The 23,010-nt window shown below is 28.4% G+C and overlaps 1 protein-coding gene across 1 annotated transcript; it reads right to left on the reverse strand.

Annotated features, from left to right (window-relative positions):
* Window positions 1-1,442: 1,442 nt before the first annotated feature.
* Window positions 1,443-22,564, reverse strand: LOC112776366 (respiratory burst oxidase homolog protein B). Its single transcript, XM_025820511.3, has 12 exons — window positions 21,784-22,564; window positions 20,700-20,859; window positions 19,894-19,942; window positions 19,618-19,731; window positions 19,080-19,508; window positions 9,118-9,507; window positions 8,385-8,480; window positions 8,183-8,298; window positions 7,912-8,014; window positions 7,530-7,603; window positions 6,504-7,003; window positions 1,443-1,675 (listed from the first exon to the last, which is right to left on the reverse strand). Exons 1-12 carry the CDS (start codon window positions 22,313-22,315, stop codon window positions 1,566-1,568), a joined length of 2,673 nt encoding a protein of 890 aa, XP_025676296.1. The 5' UTR covers window positions 22,316-22,564; the 3' UTR covers window positions 1,443-1,565.
* Between the last annotated feature and the right edge of the window lie 446 nt (window positions 22,565-23,010).

Here is a 23,010-nt window from a genome sequence, read left to right on the forward strand (position 1 = left end):
GGAGTTTGGTGATGAAGAAGATCAACAATGAAGAGGAGACAATAATGATGTCTCTCTCACCTAGAGACTTCCATACAAATGGAAACACTCTTCCTATCTCAACAACTAAACATGGATTCCTTCCATAGAATATGCATAATTTGGGAAGAAAACTTGAGATTGGAAACAATGAGAATGAGAGCATTGACATTCAGAAAAGAAAAAAAAAAAAACAAAGCACAATGATTTTACATATAAATGACTTATTACATATCAACTTATCGTAATAGAAAAAAAGAAAATGAGAAGTGCTATGTCCTCGACAAGTTGAGAAAAAGGGAATGGAAATGGGAATGGGGACGAGGGTTCTTTTATATTTATTTTTGTTTTAAAAAATTGTTTATTTCTAAATTAAAATTAAGGATATATATGTATTATTCATATTCTATATAACCAAATACAAATTTACATACTACACTAATATTATGTCTATTATTTTTAAACATTATACACATATGTATTTTATATCTATGTTTCAAATATCTATTTCTTAATGTTTATATCTTAATTTATACATGAACTAAACCTAATTTTATACCCAAAACATCTATAGTTTCATATATATGATATTCATAATTAATATATTTTTATAATTAATATTATCCAATTTCAAATTATATATTGTCTTATTGTATATTTTCAATTATCTCACATATGTTTCAATGGTCACGATTTTAAATTAATTTATTTTTTTTAGTATTCATAAGTATGCTTATTTATTAATTTTAATATGATCAATTAATAATTATATTTAAATTTTTTTATAATTTTTTTCATATTTTATTTTATAGTTTTATTTAATAATAACTTGTATGTAAAAATATAGATTGTATAGTAAAAATTGTTAAAATATCTTTAATTTAATATCTATAATTTTATACATATAACATCTATAATTTTAAACGTATAATATTCATAATTGAAATGGATGATTTATTATTTTATTTTATAGGTCACAAACGAACCATTTTTAAATGTCTTGTTTTTAGTAAATTGATCGATACTGACCAAATTTAAAATATTTAATTTTTTTTTATAAAATGTGCTATAGTGATTTTGGGATATTATTAGGGTTAATGATATAAAAAATTTGTAACCTTTTTTTGAAAGAAAGACAGTATAATTGTAGATGTAATAATCAAGAGTATAGACGAATAGTTTTTGATAAATTTGATTCACCTAAGATTTAAAATTTATTTTTTGTATACTTAAATAAAGAAAATAATTGTAGAAAAAATTAATTGTATCATTTAAGTTAGAAAAATAATTTATATTCTCTTATAAACTAAGTACGTAAGAGTATTATTAAGTGTGTATTTTTTTTATTGTTTATATTTTTTTCTACGTAGCATTACATAAATACATACAATTCTGGTGTTGTTTAATTGTATGAGAATTCAACGTTTCATATAATAAATCATCAAATTTATTATGTACTAACCATATTATATCTCTACAACAAAAGTAGATAACCCTATATATTATGTTACAATTGAAAAACGGAACTAGAAGCATGGCATAATATTCTAGAAGTTTTCTTTGTGAAAATCAAACTTAGTAGTGGTTTTCCTTGTGAAATCTAGAGAAAGTCTCTTCAAATCCCTAACCAACGCATGCGTCCCACAGTAGAACACACCTGAAAACAGGGCAATAAATTTGAAATTATTAGACATTAGAAAAGCAACACCGCAGGTACGATAATGATTTATTTCTTTTAATGTTTTTTCTCTTAAATATGTTTTCTGTTGTCATATTTATAAAATTCATACATCAAAAAATTTAAAATATCGATAATTGTTAAAATATTATTAAAAAAATTTAGAGAATTATCATAATTTATTATTTTTAATTATTAATTTAATTTTTTTATCCAACAAGATATTTTAGCGCACACTTTTAAATATTGATGACTAATTACTGATAAAAAAATAATAAATTTTAATTGTTCCTAATATTCTTCTATTATAAACAAGGTTCTAAAGATCGATTTGAACTATCCGATTGAATCGTGAACCGGTAAAAAAAAAAATGATTCGATCAAAAACTATAACCGCCTAATTTAAAAATCGTGATTGAACTAATGAACTGGCCAAAAATCAACTGGTCAAATCGTATTGAAATCCGGCCGATTTTCGCTTTTTTTATGGAAATGACGTCATTTCGTCTTTTAGTTAAAAGAAAAGAAAGCATAATCCTAGCTCAGCACTGTCACTCCCTCACTACTCCATTTCCTTTCTTTGCCTCTCGGTTTCAAGCCCCTCCCTCACTCCCTCGCTCTATCTAGCCACCGCCGAGTCAATGTCGTCGTTGCAATGTCTCGAAGCCGCCTTCCCACTATGGTCGTCTTCGTCATTGCTTGAAGTCGCCGTTGCAACTGCTCGAAGGAGCCTTCCCCACTACGGTCGTCTCTGCCACTGCTCGAAGTTGCCGTCCCCATGCAACTACTCGAAGTCGCCTTCCTTCGTCACATAGCTGTTATCTCGCCGCACCAGCTCTGTTCCACCTATTCTCCAGTTCTGCCGTGTACGTCCAGCCTTCCGATGCTCTCTCACTTCTATTAATATGTGATTTTTTATTTTTCTTCTTTAATTATTGTTGTTTGGATTGTCAATGATGTCTTGAATCCTGATTTTGATATGCTGTGGTTTTATTGTTTTTAATTTCTTTTTTAGTTTTTAGTTTTTACAATGATTTACTAGTTTTTTTTTTTTTTTTTGTTAAGGTTAAGTTGTTAATTTTTTCTGTTATGTATCTATTTGTTGTCTTTGAGATTATTAGATTGCTATAATATTTTTCTTTTTTGCTGTTCTTTTTTTGTTTTAACTATTTTAATTGTTGTTATGGTGGTTGATCTGAGTTTATAATATTGATATTGTTAATTTGGTAATTTGATAAATTATTGTTGAAGTATTATTCTTTGACCATGTGATTGTTATGTTGCTGTAATTTTGCTCAATTGTTAATTTGAATAATTATTTTGATCTAAGTTCATGTTTTTAATCTTGTTAATTTGGTAATTTAATAAATTGTTGTTGAGGTGCATGCTGCTATTGTTAGGTTGCTGTATTTTGTCTAATTGTTAATTTGAACAATTATTTTGATTTTAGTTTATGTTCTTGATCTTGTTAATTTGATAATTTGATAAATTGTTGTTGATATGTTTTTCTTGTATTTTACATCTAATTATTAATTTTAGGGTTAAATATAGTTTTGGTCCCAAAGGTTTTTAGCCAGAATCGAAATCTTCCCTCATCTAATTTTCGATTTAGAATCATCCTTAACGTTTTTTTTCGTATTAAAATCGTCTTTTTTATTTTTTGGACAAAAATACCCTCATCACTACCAACACAATTACCTCCTCCACTACCACCAACACCAACAGCACCACCAAAACCACCACCAGCACCACCACCACCACCAACACCACCACCAACGCTGCCGCCATCCCCCTCCCCCCTTTCCTCTTCCCCCTCCCCCTCCCCGCCTCCCCTTCCCCCCACCCCCACCCCCACCCCGACGTCCCCTCCCCCTCCCCATCTCCCCTTCCCCCCACCCCGCGTCCCCTCCCCCTCCCCGTCTCCCCTTCCTCCCACCCCTCACCTCCACTTCCACACAGAGAAGCAAAAATAGAAAATCAACAAATTCAAGCACAAATTTAACACAAGCAGAAACAGAAAGCAACAAATCAAAACAAAGCCAAATCAATAAATTCAAGCACAAAGCCAAATCAACAGAGAAGCACAAAGCCAAATCAGAAATTCAAAGCACAAAGAAGCAGATGCAGAAGGCAGAGACAGCGGCGGACGGTGGTTCCTTAGGTACTGGCAGAAGGTGTTCCAATCAGAAATTCGAAGCTCCGGTTTGTTGAAGGCGGCCTCTTCTCCCTTCGCGTTTCCTTCCCCCTTTCCCTGAGGAGCAGAGCGGCGGCGGCGGTAATGAAGACCGGTGGCGGCGGCGAGGAGAGTAAAAGAAGAAGAAGAAGGAAAAGAAGAAGAAGAAGGTGGTGGTGGTGCGGTGCGGTGCCGGAGGGCGGCGGTGCGGTGGTGTGGCGGTCCCCCTTCCCTCCCCCTCCCCCCTCCCCCCTCCCCCTTTTTTCTCGTGCCCCCTGCTTTCTTTCTCTCCCCACCCCCTTCTCGTATCCTTTTCTTTCTTTTCTCTTTTTTTATTTATTTTATATGTTTTTTTTATTTTATTAAAATAGGGGTAGTTTAGGAATTAAATTAAAAATTTTATTAAAAAAGACAATTTTAATACGAAAAAAAACGTTAAGAACGATTCTAAATCGAAAATTAGATGAGGGACGGTTTCGATTTTTACGCTCAACTTTAGGGACCAAAACAGTACTTAACCATTAATTTTAATAATTTGAATAATTATTTTGATGAGTTCATATTTCTAAATTTGTTAATTTGATAAATTACTGTTGTTATGGTGTTATTTTTTATCTTGTGATTATTAATTTGTATAATTGTAATTTTTAATTGTTGTGAGTTTGTATGTAGATGAGATTATAACATTGTGATTAATATAATACTTTTGATTTAAATAATATTTTAAAATATATATTAGACTATAATTATATTTTAGTATATTTATTTATATTTTATTTATTATTTTATTATAAAATAATTATTCAGATGAAATCAAGGTTAAATTGATTGAACCAATAAACATGTGCACCAATAACTAGAACAGTTCATAATACCCAATTCAGTTTTTAGAATTTTGATTATAAACAACAGTTTAAACCAAACAATGTTATATGTATATAAAAATTCAGTTACCAAATTAGTCATTTATATAAAATATATAATAAAATATAAAATATATATTAAAATAAAATTTGATGATTGATTTTTGGTATATATATATATATATATATATATATATATATATATATATATATATATAAAATTAAAATGTGCCATATGTTATTTTTTTATTGTAATTAGAATCAAATTTTTTCTCTAAAATTAAGGAATTTTTCTCTCTTCTTTACTAATTTTACAACCAAAATGTGTCACATATCACTCACTCATTATAATTGAAATTAAATTTTTTCTCCAAAATTAAAGAATTCTTGCCTCCTCCATACTAATTTTATAACCAAAATGTGCCACATGTCACTCCTTCATTGCAATTGAAATCAAATCTTTTCCTCTAAAATTAAAGAGTTCTCCCCTCCTCCCTCATCTTTTCTCTATCTCTCACATTCTTTCAACCACTCTATCTATTTTATATATCATTATTAATATTAATATCAATGACTAATTACTAATTTGACAATTAAAATGTACAACATGACATTCTTTAATTGCATTAAAATTAAAATTAAAATATATTATGTATTATATATTACTATCTAATTTAATAATTAAATGTGTCACATGACACTCTCTTATTAAAATTGAGCGAAAATATTTTTTTCCAAAATTAACAAACTCTCTTCCTAATTCTCTCATCTACCTCTCTCCATTTTTCTATTTCTCTCTACCGTTGTTACTCTATATATAATTTATATTTTATATTAGTAATTTGACAAATCAAAATATATCATTCCATATTTTTTATTACAATTAAAATAAATTTTTTTCTTCCAAAATTAACAAACTCTCACTCTCATTCTTCATCTTTATCTTTCTCTCTCTTTTCTTTCATTTTTTATTTTTTCTACCTTTCTGTTCTACAGAAAATAAAATTAACAAAATAATATAATTCAAATAAAAATTATTATTATTATTATTATTATTATTATTATTATTATTATTATTATTATTATTATTATTATTATTATTATTATATAATTTTTAGTTTTTTATTTAGTTTTAAATTTTTACCGCTTATCTTTCTAATATATATTTTCATTTCTCTTCTTTCAAATATTTATTATATATAATTTGGAGAGAATACTAATGTTATAATTAAAAGTTAGAATCAAGATTCAATTATTTAAAAAAAAATTAGTTTTGAGTTAATTTTATAACTATCAATATAATTTTTTTATACTAATATCTAATTATATTTTTATATACATGGAGAGAAAAATAATATTATTTTTAAATAACAAGTATAAAAATTAATTATTTCTATTTGTGCAACAGACTTAACACCTAATTAAATATAAAAATATACACGTTAAATTGTTTCAAATTTTAGATAACAAATATTAAAATTAATTATTAACAAAAATTTGACTTTTTCATATGAAAATAATAACTAAAAATCTTATTATTTGTTTTTTTATCTATAGATACTTCGGTCTTCATAGTTAGATACTTTTGTCAACCTATGACTTTTTTTGGTAAAAGTATTTTATAAATCTTTTGTGTCATGTATAGTCTATACTGTCTGAACAAAGTGGACCATAATTTTAACAAATGTATATTCCCGTAATATTATTACGGGTAAAAATACTAGTATATATATATATATATATATATATATTGTTAATTATAAATACTTACCAACTCTTGAATCTGGATGTTTGATTGCCGCATGTTTAAAGACATTACGCCAATTAGGTCTAGCAAAGTGTGTCTTAACTCTTGTCCCGGAAACTATATCAACTCCACTTTTTGCATGGTGAAGTGACTGAAGCATTGTGATCAAAGCCGATCTTGCATCTCCTTCTTCATACACACTCGTGCAATAGTTATGGAGCTCAATCACACCTTCCTTGTCTTTCTCCGCAACCTCGTTCAACACCCCTTTGAACCACTCGAACGAGCCCTGCTCGCGAGTGACCCAATAGAAATAGGCTCGCTTGGTTGCAAAAGGCTTTTTTTTGTTGTTCTTCGCTCCTTGTTCTTCGTCTCGTTGTTGCTTGATGTTGTTGAGAACATCTTTTAGAATGCTAATTAATGGGGTGGCACCAATTCCTAGCCCTACAAGAAGCAGGACTTCGTAGTTTTTGTAGTCTTGTGCTGGAGCTCCATAAGGTCCATCAATCAAGAGTCTTGGCATCCTACAAATTGTTCACATGCATTAATTCTCTAGATTAATTAGAGTAACAAACCCTTTTTTGATAAAATTGTAGGCTATTATTGTTGACTTGTTGATGAAACAGTTATATGTACAATTAGAAAAGAAAATAAAAATAGTTCAACTAGAAAGTAAATTTTTTTCAGTTAACATCGACAATTTTTTTTAATTTTAAATTCTCCAAAAATAAAAGTTAAAAATTAATTTTACAGTAAAAAAATAGATAATATTAACTAATTAAAAATTAATCTTTATATTTTTTAAAATAAATATGGAATTTGATTTATTTTAAGATAATGGAGTTGTTCCGTTGATATATATGTTCTTATAAAATCTTGGGGGTATTGGTACCTCTATATTTTTTTATGTAGTTCACTATTTATCACAAATTTTACTAATTCAAGTTACTAATAAACTTTAAATGTATTTTGTGAAAAGAAAAGTATTAAAATTTTCGACTCAATCTCAAGTGTTGAGTATAAAATGAGTAGCCATACTCTATCTTATACCTTGGTATGCTGTTGCCTTGTAACATATCAGCTCGCAAGAGACCACTTTGATCATCACTCGGAGGTTGGCAAGCCTGCATCATTCATGTGGGAAAAAGTAGTAATAATTAAGCTTTAATTTGTTGATGAAATTTATGAAGGAATTGTCCAAACATAGAAGAACAGAAAAAGATCCTCTAGCATGAGAAAAAAAAGTGGAAAGTAATAAAGTAAGTGGTTAATCTTCATTGAATTTGTGATCTATCATGTCTGAGTTCTACTATCTTGATTTAAGGGTGGTTAGACCCTCACTTTCTCATTTTACCGACTTTCTCGCTTTAAAAAATTTTAATCGCAGAAGAACATATTAATTAATTGCTGTATGTGGTGGGCAAAATTTCACCTTGGCAAAAACGACCTTCAGCTGTGATGTCCAATCACCCAAAGTCCGAATGTGAATACTCAAGTAGTCATCTCCGGGAGCTGATGTAATAGAAAAGGGATGCCTACATAGAGAAAAAGAAACTTAAAATTAGGATAATAATATGTCCAACCATAAATTTCTATACATTTAGTTTAATTTATTTTCTAGAAAAGAAGTGCATTGAAACAATTTGTCTAAGTAACGTAAGGTTACAAGAATATATAGGAACTTTCTAAGATGCGATGCATACCATTGAAATGGGGAAACATCTAAGCAATTAACATAAATATATTGGCCACTAGTGTACTTGAATCCTTGTGGCTTAGACATATGCAATGCCAACACATTTCCTGGGTAAACTGCAACCTGCCGATTTTTCAATATCGATGATTTATATATGACGACATTAATTAATTAAATGATGATAGAGGAAGTGAAAATCTAATAAGTACCTTCAACATCCTCACAGATTTGTGTCCAGACCTGAAAAACCGAACTAACCTTTCGCATGCATATAGTATCATGGGAATAGCAAGATACATCCATGTCTGCACCATTGTTGAATTATGTAAATCAAGTAGATTTCTTTTATAATATTAAAGTTTTTATGATTAAAATAAGAGCTTAATTTTGATGCACTAAAAAGGTAAAATATTTTACATAGCTATACAATTATATCTGTCTTTATCGATGATTATTCACGTCATCAATAAAAATAATAGTTATTTTTATGATGTGACGTTATATAATTAAATACACACGCGTAAAATTATTTTATATTCATAGTGTATTAAAATTAAAATTTTAAAATAATTATAAGTTAGAGTAAACATCTAAATTGTTCCTTAAAAGATTTTAAATCAAACTCTTTTATTCTAAACAATTTTTTATTAATTTAAAGATTTTGGACACAGATTGGTCCATCGCTAAAAAATCTTATGTGTCATATAAAAATATTTATCGAAATCTAATTATTTTATAATAAAATTTGTTAAAAATTTATTTTTTTTAATATGCATATTAAAAATTTTATTAAAAGTGATAGAAGAACTAATCTATTTGATAAGTGTAACTTTTAGTGATATTTAAATAGTAAAAATTTATTAAAAATTAATGTGTCATCTAAAATTCATTAGGGATTAATTTGAATATACAGACTATAGTTTATTATGATCAATCACGTACCGTTTTCTTGTACCACTTGTTGGTGAGGTAGAGAAAGTAGCCATGAATGATGAAGAGCACGTAGACAATAACAAAGAGATGGTGCGAGTACCAAAAAGCATTGAAGCCAGTGAGCTTCTTGAGGGGCTTCGGTAGGTGGTTGAACCTGTTCCTACGGAACCAAGGCTGAGCAAGAACGAAGGCTATGGCCATGAGCACCACCATGACCACACCGGTCCAACCCTCCGTCCCTTTCACAAACCACCAATAGTTGTTGGGCCTCTTGTCCCCGAAGAACTGCTTCATGGGCTCGTATTCTGCGTCCGTTGCGTGTAACAACCTTGGGAAGTCACACGTTAGATGAGAAATTGCGTGTAGCCCAACTCCTATTGCTACCCCAACTGCTATCACCTGATCCAATAATTCAAGAACAGTAGGCCCATTAGTTGGAAAGAGTTGAGGCGCATACATAGATTTTCCATCAGGGAAAAAAAAAATATATATATATATCAATACATTAGCTCTTGATTTTCATTCTTAGATTGAATTAAGTGTCTCTTAATTGCTAAAATACAAATAACACAATCAAGGCCATAAAAAAATATTTGAGAAATAATAAAAAAGTATTATAAAATTACTATATTTTATTTTTTTATTACTGTTTGAATAATTGAATAATATTAAATGTAATTAATAAATTTATAATTATAGAAATTATAAATATTAAATTAAATAAAATAATTTTAAATTATTTTATTTTTAACATTATTGCAATGTCGCATACTTAGAAAAATAAATTAGTTTTTTTGAAGTAGAATCAATCAAACAATCAAAATTCAGAATATATTAGGTAATGACTATGAAGCACGGACACTTCGCTGAGTTATCGTGTCTGCGTGTCGGACACATTTTGGACACGACACTCGTCCGATACGCGTGTCTGTTGTGTTCAACTATGTCTTAAACAAAAATAAAAAATTCTTCTCCGGACACGTTTGGACACACCTAAATACCATTACGTGTCCGCGTGTCCAGTCTTATTCTTAACATATATTCTTAAAATAAATTTAGATATAGTATATATTATTATTTATTAAAACAAAAAATATTTTAAATACTTGATATAATTAAAATAAGACATTAAAAATAATTAAAAATTTTAATTTATATTTTAATATTAATAAAATATCAAAATATCATTATAATTTATCTAAAAAATATTTTATATTTTATATATATGTGTGTCCCCGTGTCATGTAAAATTTTAAAATTCGTCGGCGTGTCTAGTGTCGTGTCGTATCCCATGTCCGTGTTAGTGTCCATGCATGATAGGATAATGATGATACATAGATATGACTTTTCATTATACTTCTGTAATTATATTATAGGAAAGTTTTCACATGTTCCATTTACTTTAATGGAACAGCAGTATACCATGTACGGTCCAGTTGGAGGTAAGAGATTTGTCGTATTGCATGTAAGGAAATACCATATTTATCCTTGATTTTGTTTGAAAAGACGAAAAAGTCAGTTATCAAGAGGCAACCACAGGTGGAGCGAGCTTGGATAAAGTGGCTAAAGCCGAAATTCAAAAAGGCAACAACTTTAAGCCTTTATTTTTTCTTTCTATAACTTTCTTCACCTCTTTTTTTTTTTTTTTTGATCAGATAGATTAGCTCTAAATACTAAATATTAAAAATAAATTTAATGATGTAGTTTCTATTATATATCTTTTTTAACATGAAAAAGAACTAACGGTTGGAAAAAAAATTTGTTCACAATTTTTGAAAAGAAAAAATTTCTTTGAATAAGGACTTGTATTATCTAATAATAACTTACCATATGACAAGTTATATAAAAATAAATAATTATATAAAATTTTAATTAATTAAATAATTATATTAAATAATTATATTTTTATTTAATTAATAATTTATATTAATTATTTAATTATATTTCTATTTAATTTGGTCGAAAAGTTTAATTTTCAACGAATTTTAATTATTATTAAATCAATTACTAAACTTATTACATAAATTAATTTTCATGTTAAATTCTGTAACAAATAAACAAATCAACCTCCATTATTATTTAGAGAAATGTTAGAAAGCTATCATAATTTATTATTTTTTATCATTACTTAATTATTGGCTCAATTTTTTTAATTTAATCTTTTTAATCTAATAATCTAAGAACATATTTTATCCCAAATTTTTAGACATTAATAACTATGTGATGGTCAAAAATAATAAATTTTGGTTGTTTTTTAGTATTTTTTTATTAAATAATAAAATTTGAATATCTATATAGAACAAATAATTTAATATAAAAATTAATTTCTTTTAACAAAATAAAAGTTTAAACAATGATTTGATAATTAAAATTATTAAAAAACTAAAATAATATTTCATACAAATTTTCTTAAATATCGATACAGTCATAAATTAATTAGCAGTAACTTACTATGATTAAGACTAGTAATTTTATTCAATCTAAGACATGATGACGAATAATTTTGCATCTCAAATAAAATCAGTTTAATAAAATTTTGTTGAATCAAAGATTATGTTTCAGTAAGGTTAACTTGTTCTATCTATGGTCATCAACATGAACAATATTTACTTGTTTTGTTTTCATCAAAGGCAAGTTTTTAATTTTTTTTGTTATTAGAATCTCTTCCACCGCTAAGTAAAATAGATACCTTGGCCATAATGGTAATGAATTAGTCATGATATTAATGAATAGTAAAAAAATTATAATAGCAATAAATGACATTATAATAATCAGATAAAAATCCGTACGATACGCATAAAAAAAATTATAATATAAATTTAAAAGTGTTATATTATTTATAAATTAATATTAAATTTAAAAATATTGTACAAAGTATTAATTTTGTGATTTGTATATAATTCAATATAGTTATTTAATTAGAAGAGAATATAAAGTGAAATATTATGTATTTTAAAAACAATATATATAGGTATTTAATATTATAATTGTACAAAGTTACATATTTATTTTTTGTTTTTATTTTTATATTATTTGTAGTTAATAGATTTATTAATTTTTTTTATGTGATATTTGTTTTATTTTTTTATTTTTTTCTTCCTATCAAAGTTGTTTGTTTGTTCATTCTCTCGTATGTTTTTGTAGAAATTAGATTTTTTAAAATATTAACTTGTTTGAATTTTGTATTATATATTCTTTTTATTTTATCTTTGTATATAAATTTTTCATTTGAAGATATCTTTTAGATTTTTTATATTTTTTTTTTTTGTAGTATCTTTGATTAATATGAGATTTTCGTCTAAAATTATTAGTATTTGTGTTAGTTTTTATACTTTTTTTTTAGAAATAGAAACTTTATTTAAATAAACAATATAAATAATATTTTGAATAAGAGAACTTTTTTAGTATTATTTATTTTATTTATCAAAATAAAGTAACGGATCTTTTTATTACATAATAAATATAAAAATAGTAACCAATCTTTTTATTTTGTAAAATGAATAAAAAATATTTCAAATAAAAACAGAAGGATTAAAAAGTAAGAGTATATACCTATTTTGATCCTCAGACACTTTAGTCTCCAACTAAAATTAATTATTCGATTGGTCCCTAACAATTAATTATGTTAGTCACTTAGATCCTTAGCTCCGTCAACTCTAACGGAAGACAAAATGGTCCTTGACAACTCTAACAGGGGATAAAATGATCCCTGACAACTCTAACAAGGGACAAAATGATCCATGACCCCTTTATTCGAAAACGACATTATTCTTCCCCCAATTTTTATCATATCTCGCATAACTCTAATATTCATACTCACCTTCTTCACCTTCACAGTCTTCTTTTCCATCTTTCTCTTTAGCTCCAAGATTAAGTTATGGTGTAATTGTCACACGTGTCACACCTATCTCAACATGTCATAGACCACACACTTCCTAAATCTCTGTGACTGGTACATCTGCCTCCTCTGCACTTCACTCACCAGAAGCATCCACTTACACATCCTCGATAATATCACCTCCAACCTCGACAATGTCCACAACATTCTCAAGATCAAGTTCCACAATTACTCCAAGGGCACACCTTTCTCCACTATCGGACAAGCAATATAAATTGTTGGACATTAGGATATCATAAGAAAATTCTCCTTCGACATCATATGCAAATTCTCAATTAAAATATATACCAAGTGCTTCATTCCTTCTTTCTCGGATTCCAAGTTGGTAGACAACTTCGACCTCACATCCAAGCTATCAGTACAACAAGCAATGTCGCCGTTGCCGCTCATATGAAAACTGAAGTGATTATTGAAGTTCGGAAAAGAAACTGAAGGAAGCGATTGGAGTGGTGGACAATGTGGTCATGGAGATGATAGGGTAGAGAAGGAGGGAGATGGCAACGATGATGACGGATCTTAACAAATCAGACTTGCTGTCTATATTCGTAGGATCCATCGAAGACGACAAGAAGTTGAGAGATATAGTTATTAGTTTCCTGAATTTGAATTGGTTGAGAACAAGTTGAGAATTTTTTTCTTGTGAACATTAAAGTTATAGAGTATGCATTGTGTAGTTTGAAGTTACTGTGTTAGACTATTAGTGTTATGCGAGATATGATGGAAATTGGGAAAGAATAGTATAATTTTCAAACAGAAGAGATCAGGGACCATTTTGTCTCCTGTTAGAGTTGTCAGGAACTATTTTATCCTCCGTTAGAGTTGACGGAGTAAAGAACTTAAGTGACTGACGGAATTAATTATTAGGGACCAATCGAGTAATTAATTTTAGTTGTGGACTAAAATGTCTGGTCTGAAATTTTTTGAGGACCAAAATGAGTATATACTCAAAAGGTAATTTAATTAGATAATATGTATTAATTAACTATTAAAACTGACGTAGCATATTATTAAAAAAATTAGAAAACTAACAATACATTTAAAAATTACCTTAAACTCTGTTTTAATACATTATTAATAAATAGATAGATAGATAAACTAGTGAAGAGTAAAATATCATTTTTGTCCCCAACGTTTAAGGGTGTGTTTGGGAAACCCGTTGGAAGGAAAGAAGCACGTTTAAGTTTCTTGAAAGCTTCAACTTTTGGTTTGGAAAATTTTTTTCTCTTGAACGCAAAAGTAATTTTGCTACCAAAATCACGTTTACAAGAAGCAACTATTTTTAGCTTCTGCGTTTGTTTAACGGGCTTTTGGCCATAGATACTAACCATTTATTTACCTTTTACTAACTTTATCATTTATATATGTTATTGTATTATTTATAAAATTCTTGTTATTTCTATTTATATGAGCTCTGTTTTTCTATTATTTATTATTTTTATTTTTTTTTCAACTGTTTGTTTGACATTATACACTTTTATAATTGCGATTTTTGTGTATTATGTTTGTTATTATCTTTTTATAATATGATTTATTGATTCTATTAGATAAAGTAAATTAAATAAAAAGTTTATTGATTCTATTAGATAAAGTAAATTAAATAAAAAATTAACGGTAAATAATAATAATAATAATAGTAAAAAATTATAACATACTAAAAAAAGAGTACTAAAAATATTAAAAATATATTATATAAAAAGATCATCAAGAACTTTTAAATTTGTTTCAATTACTATAAAGTAAATATTTAATTTTTTTTATTATTTTCAGTACTCTCTTTTATAATTGTAATTCTCATATACTATGTTTTAGTGTAATTTTTATAATATAGATTATAATTCCATTAAAAAAGATAAATTAAATAAAAAATTAATCATAGATAATAATAAAATTATAAACGTTGGATTCCAAATTAATATTAAGAATAAGATTATTGAGAGTACTAGAATAAGAGTACGATGTAAAAAAATACTAAAGTAACATTTAATACTTAAAAAATGTAACATATTTGATTAAATATTCTTTTATATATATATATATATTTAAAAATATATTTTGTCTATTTTTATATGTTATTTTTATTTTAGTAAGTAGATATTAATTTTATTATAAAATTAACTAATAAGATCTATTTAAATATCTAAATTAAAATAATAGGATAATATAAAAAAAATTTTAAGTTGATGTCCATTTTAGTAAATTTTTATCTAAAAGTGATTTTGAATGGTATAAGCCAAACAATATTTATTTTACTATAATCCATTTTGATACCAAAATTACCAAACATAAATCACTTTAACACAAACTTACTTTTGATCAAAATCAAGTTTACAAAATCAATTTTATGTAAACTCTCGTTTGCAAACTGTAATCTAAACACACACTAAATCGTCCTATTTATATCCCTAACGTTTGTAAAAGTGATTCAATGTTATCCTGCCGTCAATTACACATCATGAACACTTTAGTTTGAGTTTTAAAAATCTCTTCTTGAAGTTAGAATACAAATGTCTGTGATAGAATCGATGATCCACTCTGAAAAATAGCTCATCAATAGTTGAAACTAATTCCTACAATATTTACATAATTCACTTTTCTAGGGACACAATTGAATCTAAACACAAATAGTGGGTATAATATTAAAATCGAATACATCCAAGTGAGACCTAATTGAGAATGAATACATTCAAGTAAAAATAATTAAAAAATATAATCTGATTTGTTAGTATAATTGATAGTAGGATAACATTGAATCACTTTTATAAACGTTAAGGATACGAATAGGACGATTTAAACGTTAGGGACACAAATAGGACTTACCCCAAACGTTGAGGACAAAAATGATACTTTACTCGAGTTAAACCCCAAAAGGGTCCCTGGGATTGGCGTCGTGCATTAAAATCGTCCCTGAGATTTCAATTGCATCAATTACGTCCCTGAGATTGAAAAAAGTACACCGTATTAGTCTCTGACCTATTTTCCATTAACGACGTGATGACATGGCATAATGATGTGGACTGTAAGTGACACGTGTCACTTCATGATTTGGCCACGTGTAATGGTATGGTGATGTGGTGACTGTGACACGTGGCATGCTGACGTGGATGACTGTGCCATGTGTCACAATGTTATTTGGCCACGTGTCCGTTTGTGCCACGTGTCGCAACAGTATTCGTTCACGTGTCATCCATTATGTCATCGTTGTATATGCACTAAATTAGTCTCTTATTTTGCATTAAATGACTCATTTTAGTCCCTGAAATTGAATGTTGTGCACCAAATTAGTCCCTTCACCAGTTTTTTTCTCATTTTTTCTATAAATTCAAAATTCTCAATATTTTTGAATGCATTAATTTTAATTCTATTTTTTCACATGTTCTTCAAATAAAATTGTTTTTATAAAATATTTTTTCTCTTGCGAATACCCTAACCGCCGACTTAGAGTTGACGTGAAGGCTTCTCAAGTACCTTCACTACCATCTCCGACCTCTTTCAGTACTTTTATAAAATATTTTTTTCTTGCAGATACCCCTAATAACCGCTGTCTTGGAGTTAACGTGAAGGCATTTCAAGCTTCCCTCATTACCATCTCCGATCTCTTTCGTCTAGACTGCAGAGGTCAAAGATGGTAGTGATGGTACTTGAAGTTCCTTCAATGTAGCTCATTTACACATAACGAAAACGTGTATTTCATAAGAAAAAAATATTTATTTTAGTCATTAATTTATTGTTAAAAATACATATTTTTGTATAAAAAAATGTGTCTAATCAATCATATAATTATTTTTTTATAATAGCATACTTATATATTACAAAATTTACCAATGTTAAATTATTAAAAAAATTATATAATTAAAACTAAAAAGTAAAATCTTAAAAATTTTTATGAAAGTACTTGTATTTAAACGATATATGAAAAATAGAATTGAAATTAGTGTATCCAAGATATTAAAATTGTATATTTAAAAAATGTAAAAAAATTGGTAAAGGGACTAGTTTGGTGTACGACATTCAATTTCAGGGACTAAAATAAGTCACTTAATGAAAAGTGAGGGAATAATTTGGTGCATATACAACGATGACATAATGGATGACACGTGGACAAATACTGTTGCGACACGTGACACAAACGGACACGTGGCCAAATAACATTATGACACGTGGCACAACCATCCACGTCAGCATGCCACGTATCACTGGTCACCACATCATCATACCATTACACGTGTCACTTACAGTCCACGTCATCATGCCATGTCATCACATCGTTAATGGAAAAATAGGCCAGGGACTAATATAATGCATTTTTTTAATCTCAGGGACGTAATTGGTACAATTGGAATTTCAAGAACGATTTTAGTGCATGATGCTAATCTCAGAGACCATTTTAGGATTTAACTCTACTTTACTCACTAGTGAATTAGTAGATATAAAAGTACCTTTTAATTTCTTTTATTTATTAGATATATATAATTATTACAATGCAAGATTAATAAAGATGATAAGTATATGAATATCTTATTCTTTAATTAAGAAATTTTGGGTTTAAGTTTTGTAAATGGAAAAAAAGAATATGTTTTTTATCCATATACATACGATGAAGACTATTTTAGAAATAAAATAAAAAATATTATGGGTTATCAGAATTTATTATCTTAGTATTATTTAGTTATTAACTCAATTTTTTAGTTTAATACTCTAACAATATATTTTATCTCATAATTTTAAATATTTATGACTAATTAATGAATAATAAACTCTAATGACTCTCTAATACTTTTTATAAAAAAATATTAAATCTATCTTTTTTCAATTTCTTTTATTATATCAGATAATACTTTTTATATTATTAAAAATATTATTTGGTTCAATGTCACTTTTCAATTTTATCGATACAATTACTTATTTTTTTTAATCTCAAAACCAAAAATTTTATTTATAATCTATTATATATAATACTTGTGTAATACTTGAAATAATAATGATAATTTTAATGGTTAATAACATTAGACTAGTCTAATGACAATTATTTTTTTAATTAGACATATATATTTTAACTATTTTTCTTAATTTAAACACTAATATATATATATTTCATCACAAAATCTAAATTAAACCACTACACTAGTCTAATGATAAAATCACATCCCTATTTACCGAGGACCATTTTTTTTTTTTTTCAGAAAAAGAAATCCATAAAAGACCATTAGTTCTAAGTCCTAATATAGCTAAGCTAGCTGAATCAAAAGCCATTTATAAGCCATCAACGCTACAATAGTACAACCCACCAAGAAGAGGGACATAAAATTTTTCTGCAACATCCATGCACAACCGACAAAACAGGTCTATTACACACCAAATTCTAAATATTCTAGAAAGCATTTTAGTTATTTCCTCTAACATCTCAACCGTTTCTATTTTTTTATTAGTATCTGGATGGCTATTATTTATTGTATAGCAGTGTACCAGTCAAGTACACTGGTATATGTGAAAGTCTTCCTATATTATATGTATATAAAAGATTAATTATTCGTATAAAATATATATTAAAATATAAAATACACACAAAAAAATTAAACAAATAATGGATTCATATAATGTAATGATTGATTTAGTAATTAATCTTTACAGTGCTCATAATTTTTTTAGAATTTTATTAAGTAGACAATGACTTTTGTAAATAATGTGAATAATAGGTTCTAAAATTAATCCAATAAAATAAAAAAACAATCCACATCCAAATTATCTCATAAACCTTAGGATAACCAATTTGCACACCTAATGAATTGAACATCCAGTTATTTTTAATTGTGCATGAGTAAATCAAATCAAAAGAAATAATCATCCAATTAAATACAACGAACATAATTATCTACATACCTATTAAATTGAACATCAAATATATTTATTATTCACATTGTTTAATATTCTAATTATTTACCTATACTTTTCCTATTTTTTATACCTCTCACACTAACATGTTGATGGTTAGCACTTAGCACAAATATTAAGGATTACGTAAAATTAGAGGGAAAAATATAGAATAGGAAAAGTGAGGAATAATAGGAATTAGTACCTTGTGAAAGTTGATGTTGTCATCAAAGGGAACAGCAACACCAAGCTTGGTCTTACTCCGAAGCCAAGTGATGGTATTTCTACAAACAGGGAGCAAGATGAGGGCCATGTTGAACTTGAGGGTCTCGGCGCCGCCCTTGGCGGTGGTGACGCAGTATCCCATGACGTGGAAGATGGCGCGGTGTTTGTACTGAATGAACTTCCAGGTGAAGAGGGCGGAGCAGATGGCTAGCCAGAGGGCCAAGATCCACACACGCTTCCAATTGTCCTCAATGAAGTATTGGAGGGCTCTTAGGGTGCGCTTCACGGGGTTTTGCTCTTTGGTGGGCACCAACTTCTGGCTTAGCATTTGGCTTAGGACCCTGCTGTCTGTTTTTATGTGCGCTGATTCTGCTGGTGCTTCTAGAAGAAGCATTTCTAAGTTGTTTAGCTGCATGCATTATGCCACACATTCTTAGCACTTAGCCCCATTTTTGTATATAAATGGCCAATCAGTTTATTTTGTTTTGAATTTTGGAGATAGAAAATAAAATACAAACCTCAATGTATCCAAAGTTTTCCGGATCCAACTCCTCCATTATAAGGGCAGCGTATTCCTCAGTACTATCTTGTATTTTTAACAGCTTATTTGCTGAAGCACTTAATGCAATAATCTGCACAATAACAATATAATGTTCACACCTCAACACAAACAAGTAGTAGCTAGTCTCTTGTGATATAAATCTAGGAAGCATATTATATATAAACTATGATTTAAATTTGTAACGAGTACTCATTCAAAAAATGATAATTATAAACTCTTTTTTTTCTTTTACCTCTTTTACTTCCTCTTCAGTAATTCGTCCATCAGCATTCTTGTCCACCCTGTATGAATTATTTGGATTATTAATATTTAGCTAAGCTAGAGAAATACAAGAAGCTACGTAACGAAAAGAGCATGTAGACCAAATCTAATTCAATTTTTTTGACACTTGACTTATAAAAATGATATATTTTGACTTACAACTATATAGACAAGTAAGCATACGTAATTGTAATTTTCTTCAAGCATATGATGCATAATTTAATGAGAAATGGTAGGGGCTAGCAATTTTTGTGATTTATAACCATCAAATAGCCATCAATGATGGTTTTAATGGTGTGAGATTTCATCCAATAACTCACTTTTTTTTGTTGGTTATATGCTGGACAGAATTTAACAAAGTTGCTGGCTCCTATACTTTTCCTAATTCAAATGCTTTTATTGGCCTTTTCTTAAAGCCAATAAAACCACTCTTTCGTGCTGTCAAACTATAAACTATAAATAAAATATAAATAAGAAATTAATTAGCATAAATACATTATTAAATTATCTAAATAACTGTTAATATATTATTTATAATTCTTATAATAACTATGTGATGAAAATTATAACAATAATTCCTTAAAGTTATATATAGTAAAGTATATAAAATAAAATAAATTGTGCCACATTAAAAAATATATATTTTTCTGAGCCATTTCTGTTATTTAAGAGAATAAGCACCTGCACCTTTATTAGTACAAAGCGAAAAGATTTAATAAATTTTCTAGTTGAAAAAAATGAAATGAAACTAAAATAAATGAAATGAATAATGCTTACATGTCAAAGAAGGTTTGAAGCCTTGAATCAAAGCTCTGATCTGTAATTTGGTCCCAAAATTCACGCAACTCGTTCTTGGTTATGGAGGCTGATGTTATTCCTCGACGACGAGCCAACGCATCAAATAACTCACCAACAAACTCTCTTGACTCTTGCATTCCTAGTTATCCAATGCAAATTGAAAATCAACACTTTTGTTAGTTTCAGGAACAGTCCTATTTTTCTTAATTACTACTGGAGTAGAACAAGTGTAATGTGTATGTAAACTACTAATAAGTCACAAGTATTTCTGTTATAATATAACATCATGCATGTAAAGATGGAATAATAATACATTGACTGATATATAACAACGACTTTTCATACTCAATTACATATAAGAAACTTAATTTTTGTCGCCTATATATTAGAACAACTCTATACAGTTCGAAAGAGCTGCTTTTATGTTTTAGAAAATAAAGATAGTTGATAGATAAAAGAAAATAATATTATATATACTCGGATTCACTTTTTCATTCAGAGAACCAACAAGCATACCATGCCATTTTAAAAACAAACTTTGAAACAAAAAAAAATTTTTCTAACCTATTAGTATTTTTCATATTTATAAATATATAATGCTAAGAACTAATATATACTTTTAGTAAAAGAAAAAAAATGAAAAATTAACTTGGTCTTTAGAATATTATCATGAAACTAGCTTTTAAGTGTGTGTCTTGCTGTAGAGTTAAAATGAAGAGCTGATTTTGAATAACATTCCTAAAGCACTGTCCTCTCCAATTTTTTTAACACTTGAGAAAATGAAATATAATCTTTTACTATTAATTTTATAAGTAAAACAAAAAATATATATAAAAAAAATAAAAAATAAAAAATCACAATTAATACCATCCAATTTAATTTTTTTTATCGGAGAGAATCCGGTCCCTAATAATTAAGAAAAAACATTCAAACTTTTTACTTTATATGTAAAATTCATCTAAATTTTTATCCCAATTCCCGAATGCAAATCCAACTAGAGCATTATTAATGATTCATGTATACTAATTACCACTAAACAAACATGCATGTTAGGTGTATCTACCTATGCACTGGCTGAACCGCGTCTTTGGCAGCTTCCCATCAATACTCAACTCCTCGAACCTCTTCTCAACCTGTAACCAACCCTCATCACTCCCAACAACACCACTCTTGCTCATGAATTTGAGGCCTTGAAGCGCACGCGCCGCTCCCGACTTACTTCTATCGATTTTGTCGAAGGCTTTGGGGGCGGATGTCATGCGCTTCAGCTCCTGGGACACCTGCCTCAGCCGCTGCCCGAGCGACGATGGTCGCTTCTCGAGCCGGCTTGCCAGATACGTGGTCTCCGAGTCGCCACGTCGGACGTTTTGGACGATCACAGAGTCATTCCGGACGTCCAAGGTAATCTCCACCAGCTCGTTGCCTTCGTCGGAGAATCTCTCGCTCTTGTTCTTGTTGCTGCTGCCACTTTTCTTGTGGTTCGTCATTATTGGGCCGCTCAGAGGTCCACTGAAGCCCACTCGGGTTCCCCGGTGGCTTCCCGTGCTCTCTGTCTCCGACAATATTTCTTGTTGCTGCTTCTCTTGGACATGCATATTGGAGTTATTAGTTAGTAATTGTTGATGTTGTTTTGATGTTGATGATATGATGAAGAAAATGTGAATAAAATAAAAAAAAATAAATAAAAGTCTGTGGTACGGTCTATTATTGGAAGGGGAGGATTATTGGAGTTTACATAAGTTAATGATTAATGATGTGTGTTGTACTATGAAATTGGAGAGTGAAGAGGAAGTGTTGATTAATGTGCGTATATATAAGGGGAGGGTAGAAATTAAAGTGGATATGCTTTTTTTTGGAAAAGTCTACTGCAGCAATTTTATTAAATTCGCGAGCATCTAACTAACAAAGAAAAATGAGTATTGGATAAAATTTTATACCAATTTTATACTATTAAAATTATTATTGATGACTATTTAATAATTATAAATCACAAAAATTGCTGTCTTCCTAACATTTTTTTTTTCTGTATATATTGGATAATTTTAATCTAAAGTATCACATATGGATAGGATAATTTCTAATTTTAGGTACCACACAGTTTTACACACTATATATTTATCATGGAAAAGTATATGGAACCAACTCCAAATCAGTCAAGAATGGAACAACTTAATTAATTATAAATATAGTAATTAGTTTTATTTATTTATAATTTAAAATATTAGTTATTAAATGTTTCACCACATTCAAATTAGAAGGATATACGTTCAGTATCATTCAACGTGAATCA

The sequence above is a fragment of the Arachis hypogaea genome, chromosome 19, assembly GCF_003086295.3.
Source record: "Arachis hypogaea cultivar Tifrunner chromosome 19, arahy.Tifrunner.gnm2.J5K5, whole genome shotgun sequence".
NCBI lineage: Eukaryota > Viridiplantae > Streptophyta > Magnoliopsida > Fabales > Fabaceae > Arachis > Arachis hypogaea.

What these genes read in the sequence shown, in the direction of transcription:
- LOC112776366 (XM_025820511.3), bottom strand. Translation starts at nt 22,315, where the DNA reads ATGCATGTCCAAGAGAAGCAGCAACAAGAAATATTGTCGGAGACAGAG. An exon ending in GATGTTTCCCCATTTCAATG is followed by an intron (nt 8,015 to 8,182) that starts GTATGCATCGCA and finishes TTCTCTATGTAG; the next exon opens with GCATCCCTTTTCTATTACAT. An exon ending in TGAAGGTCGTTTTTGCCAAG is followed by an intron (nt 7,604 to 7,911) that starts GTGAAATTTTGC and finishes TGAATGATGCAG; the next exon opens with GCTTGCCAACCTCCGAGTGA.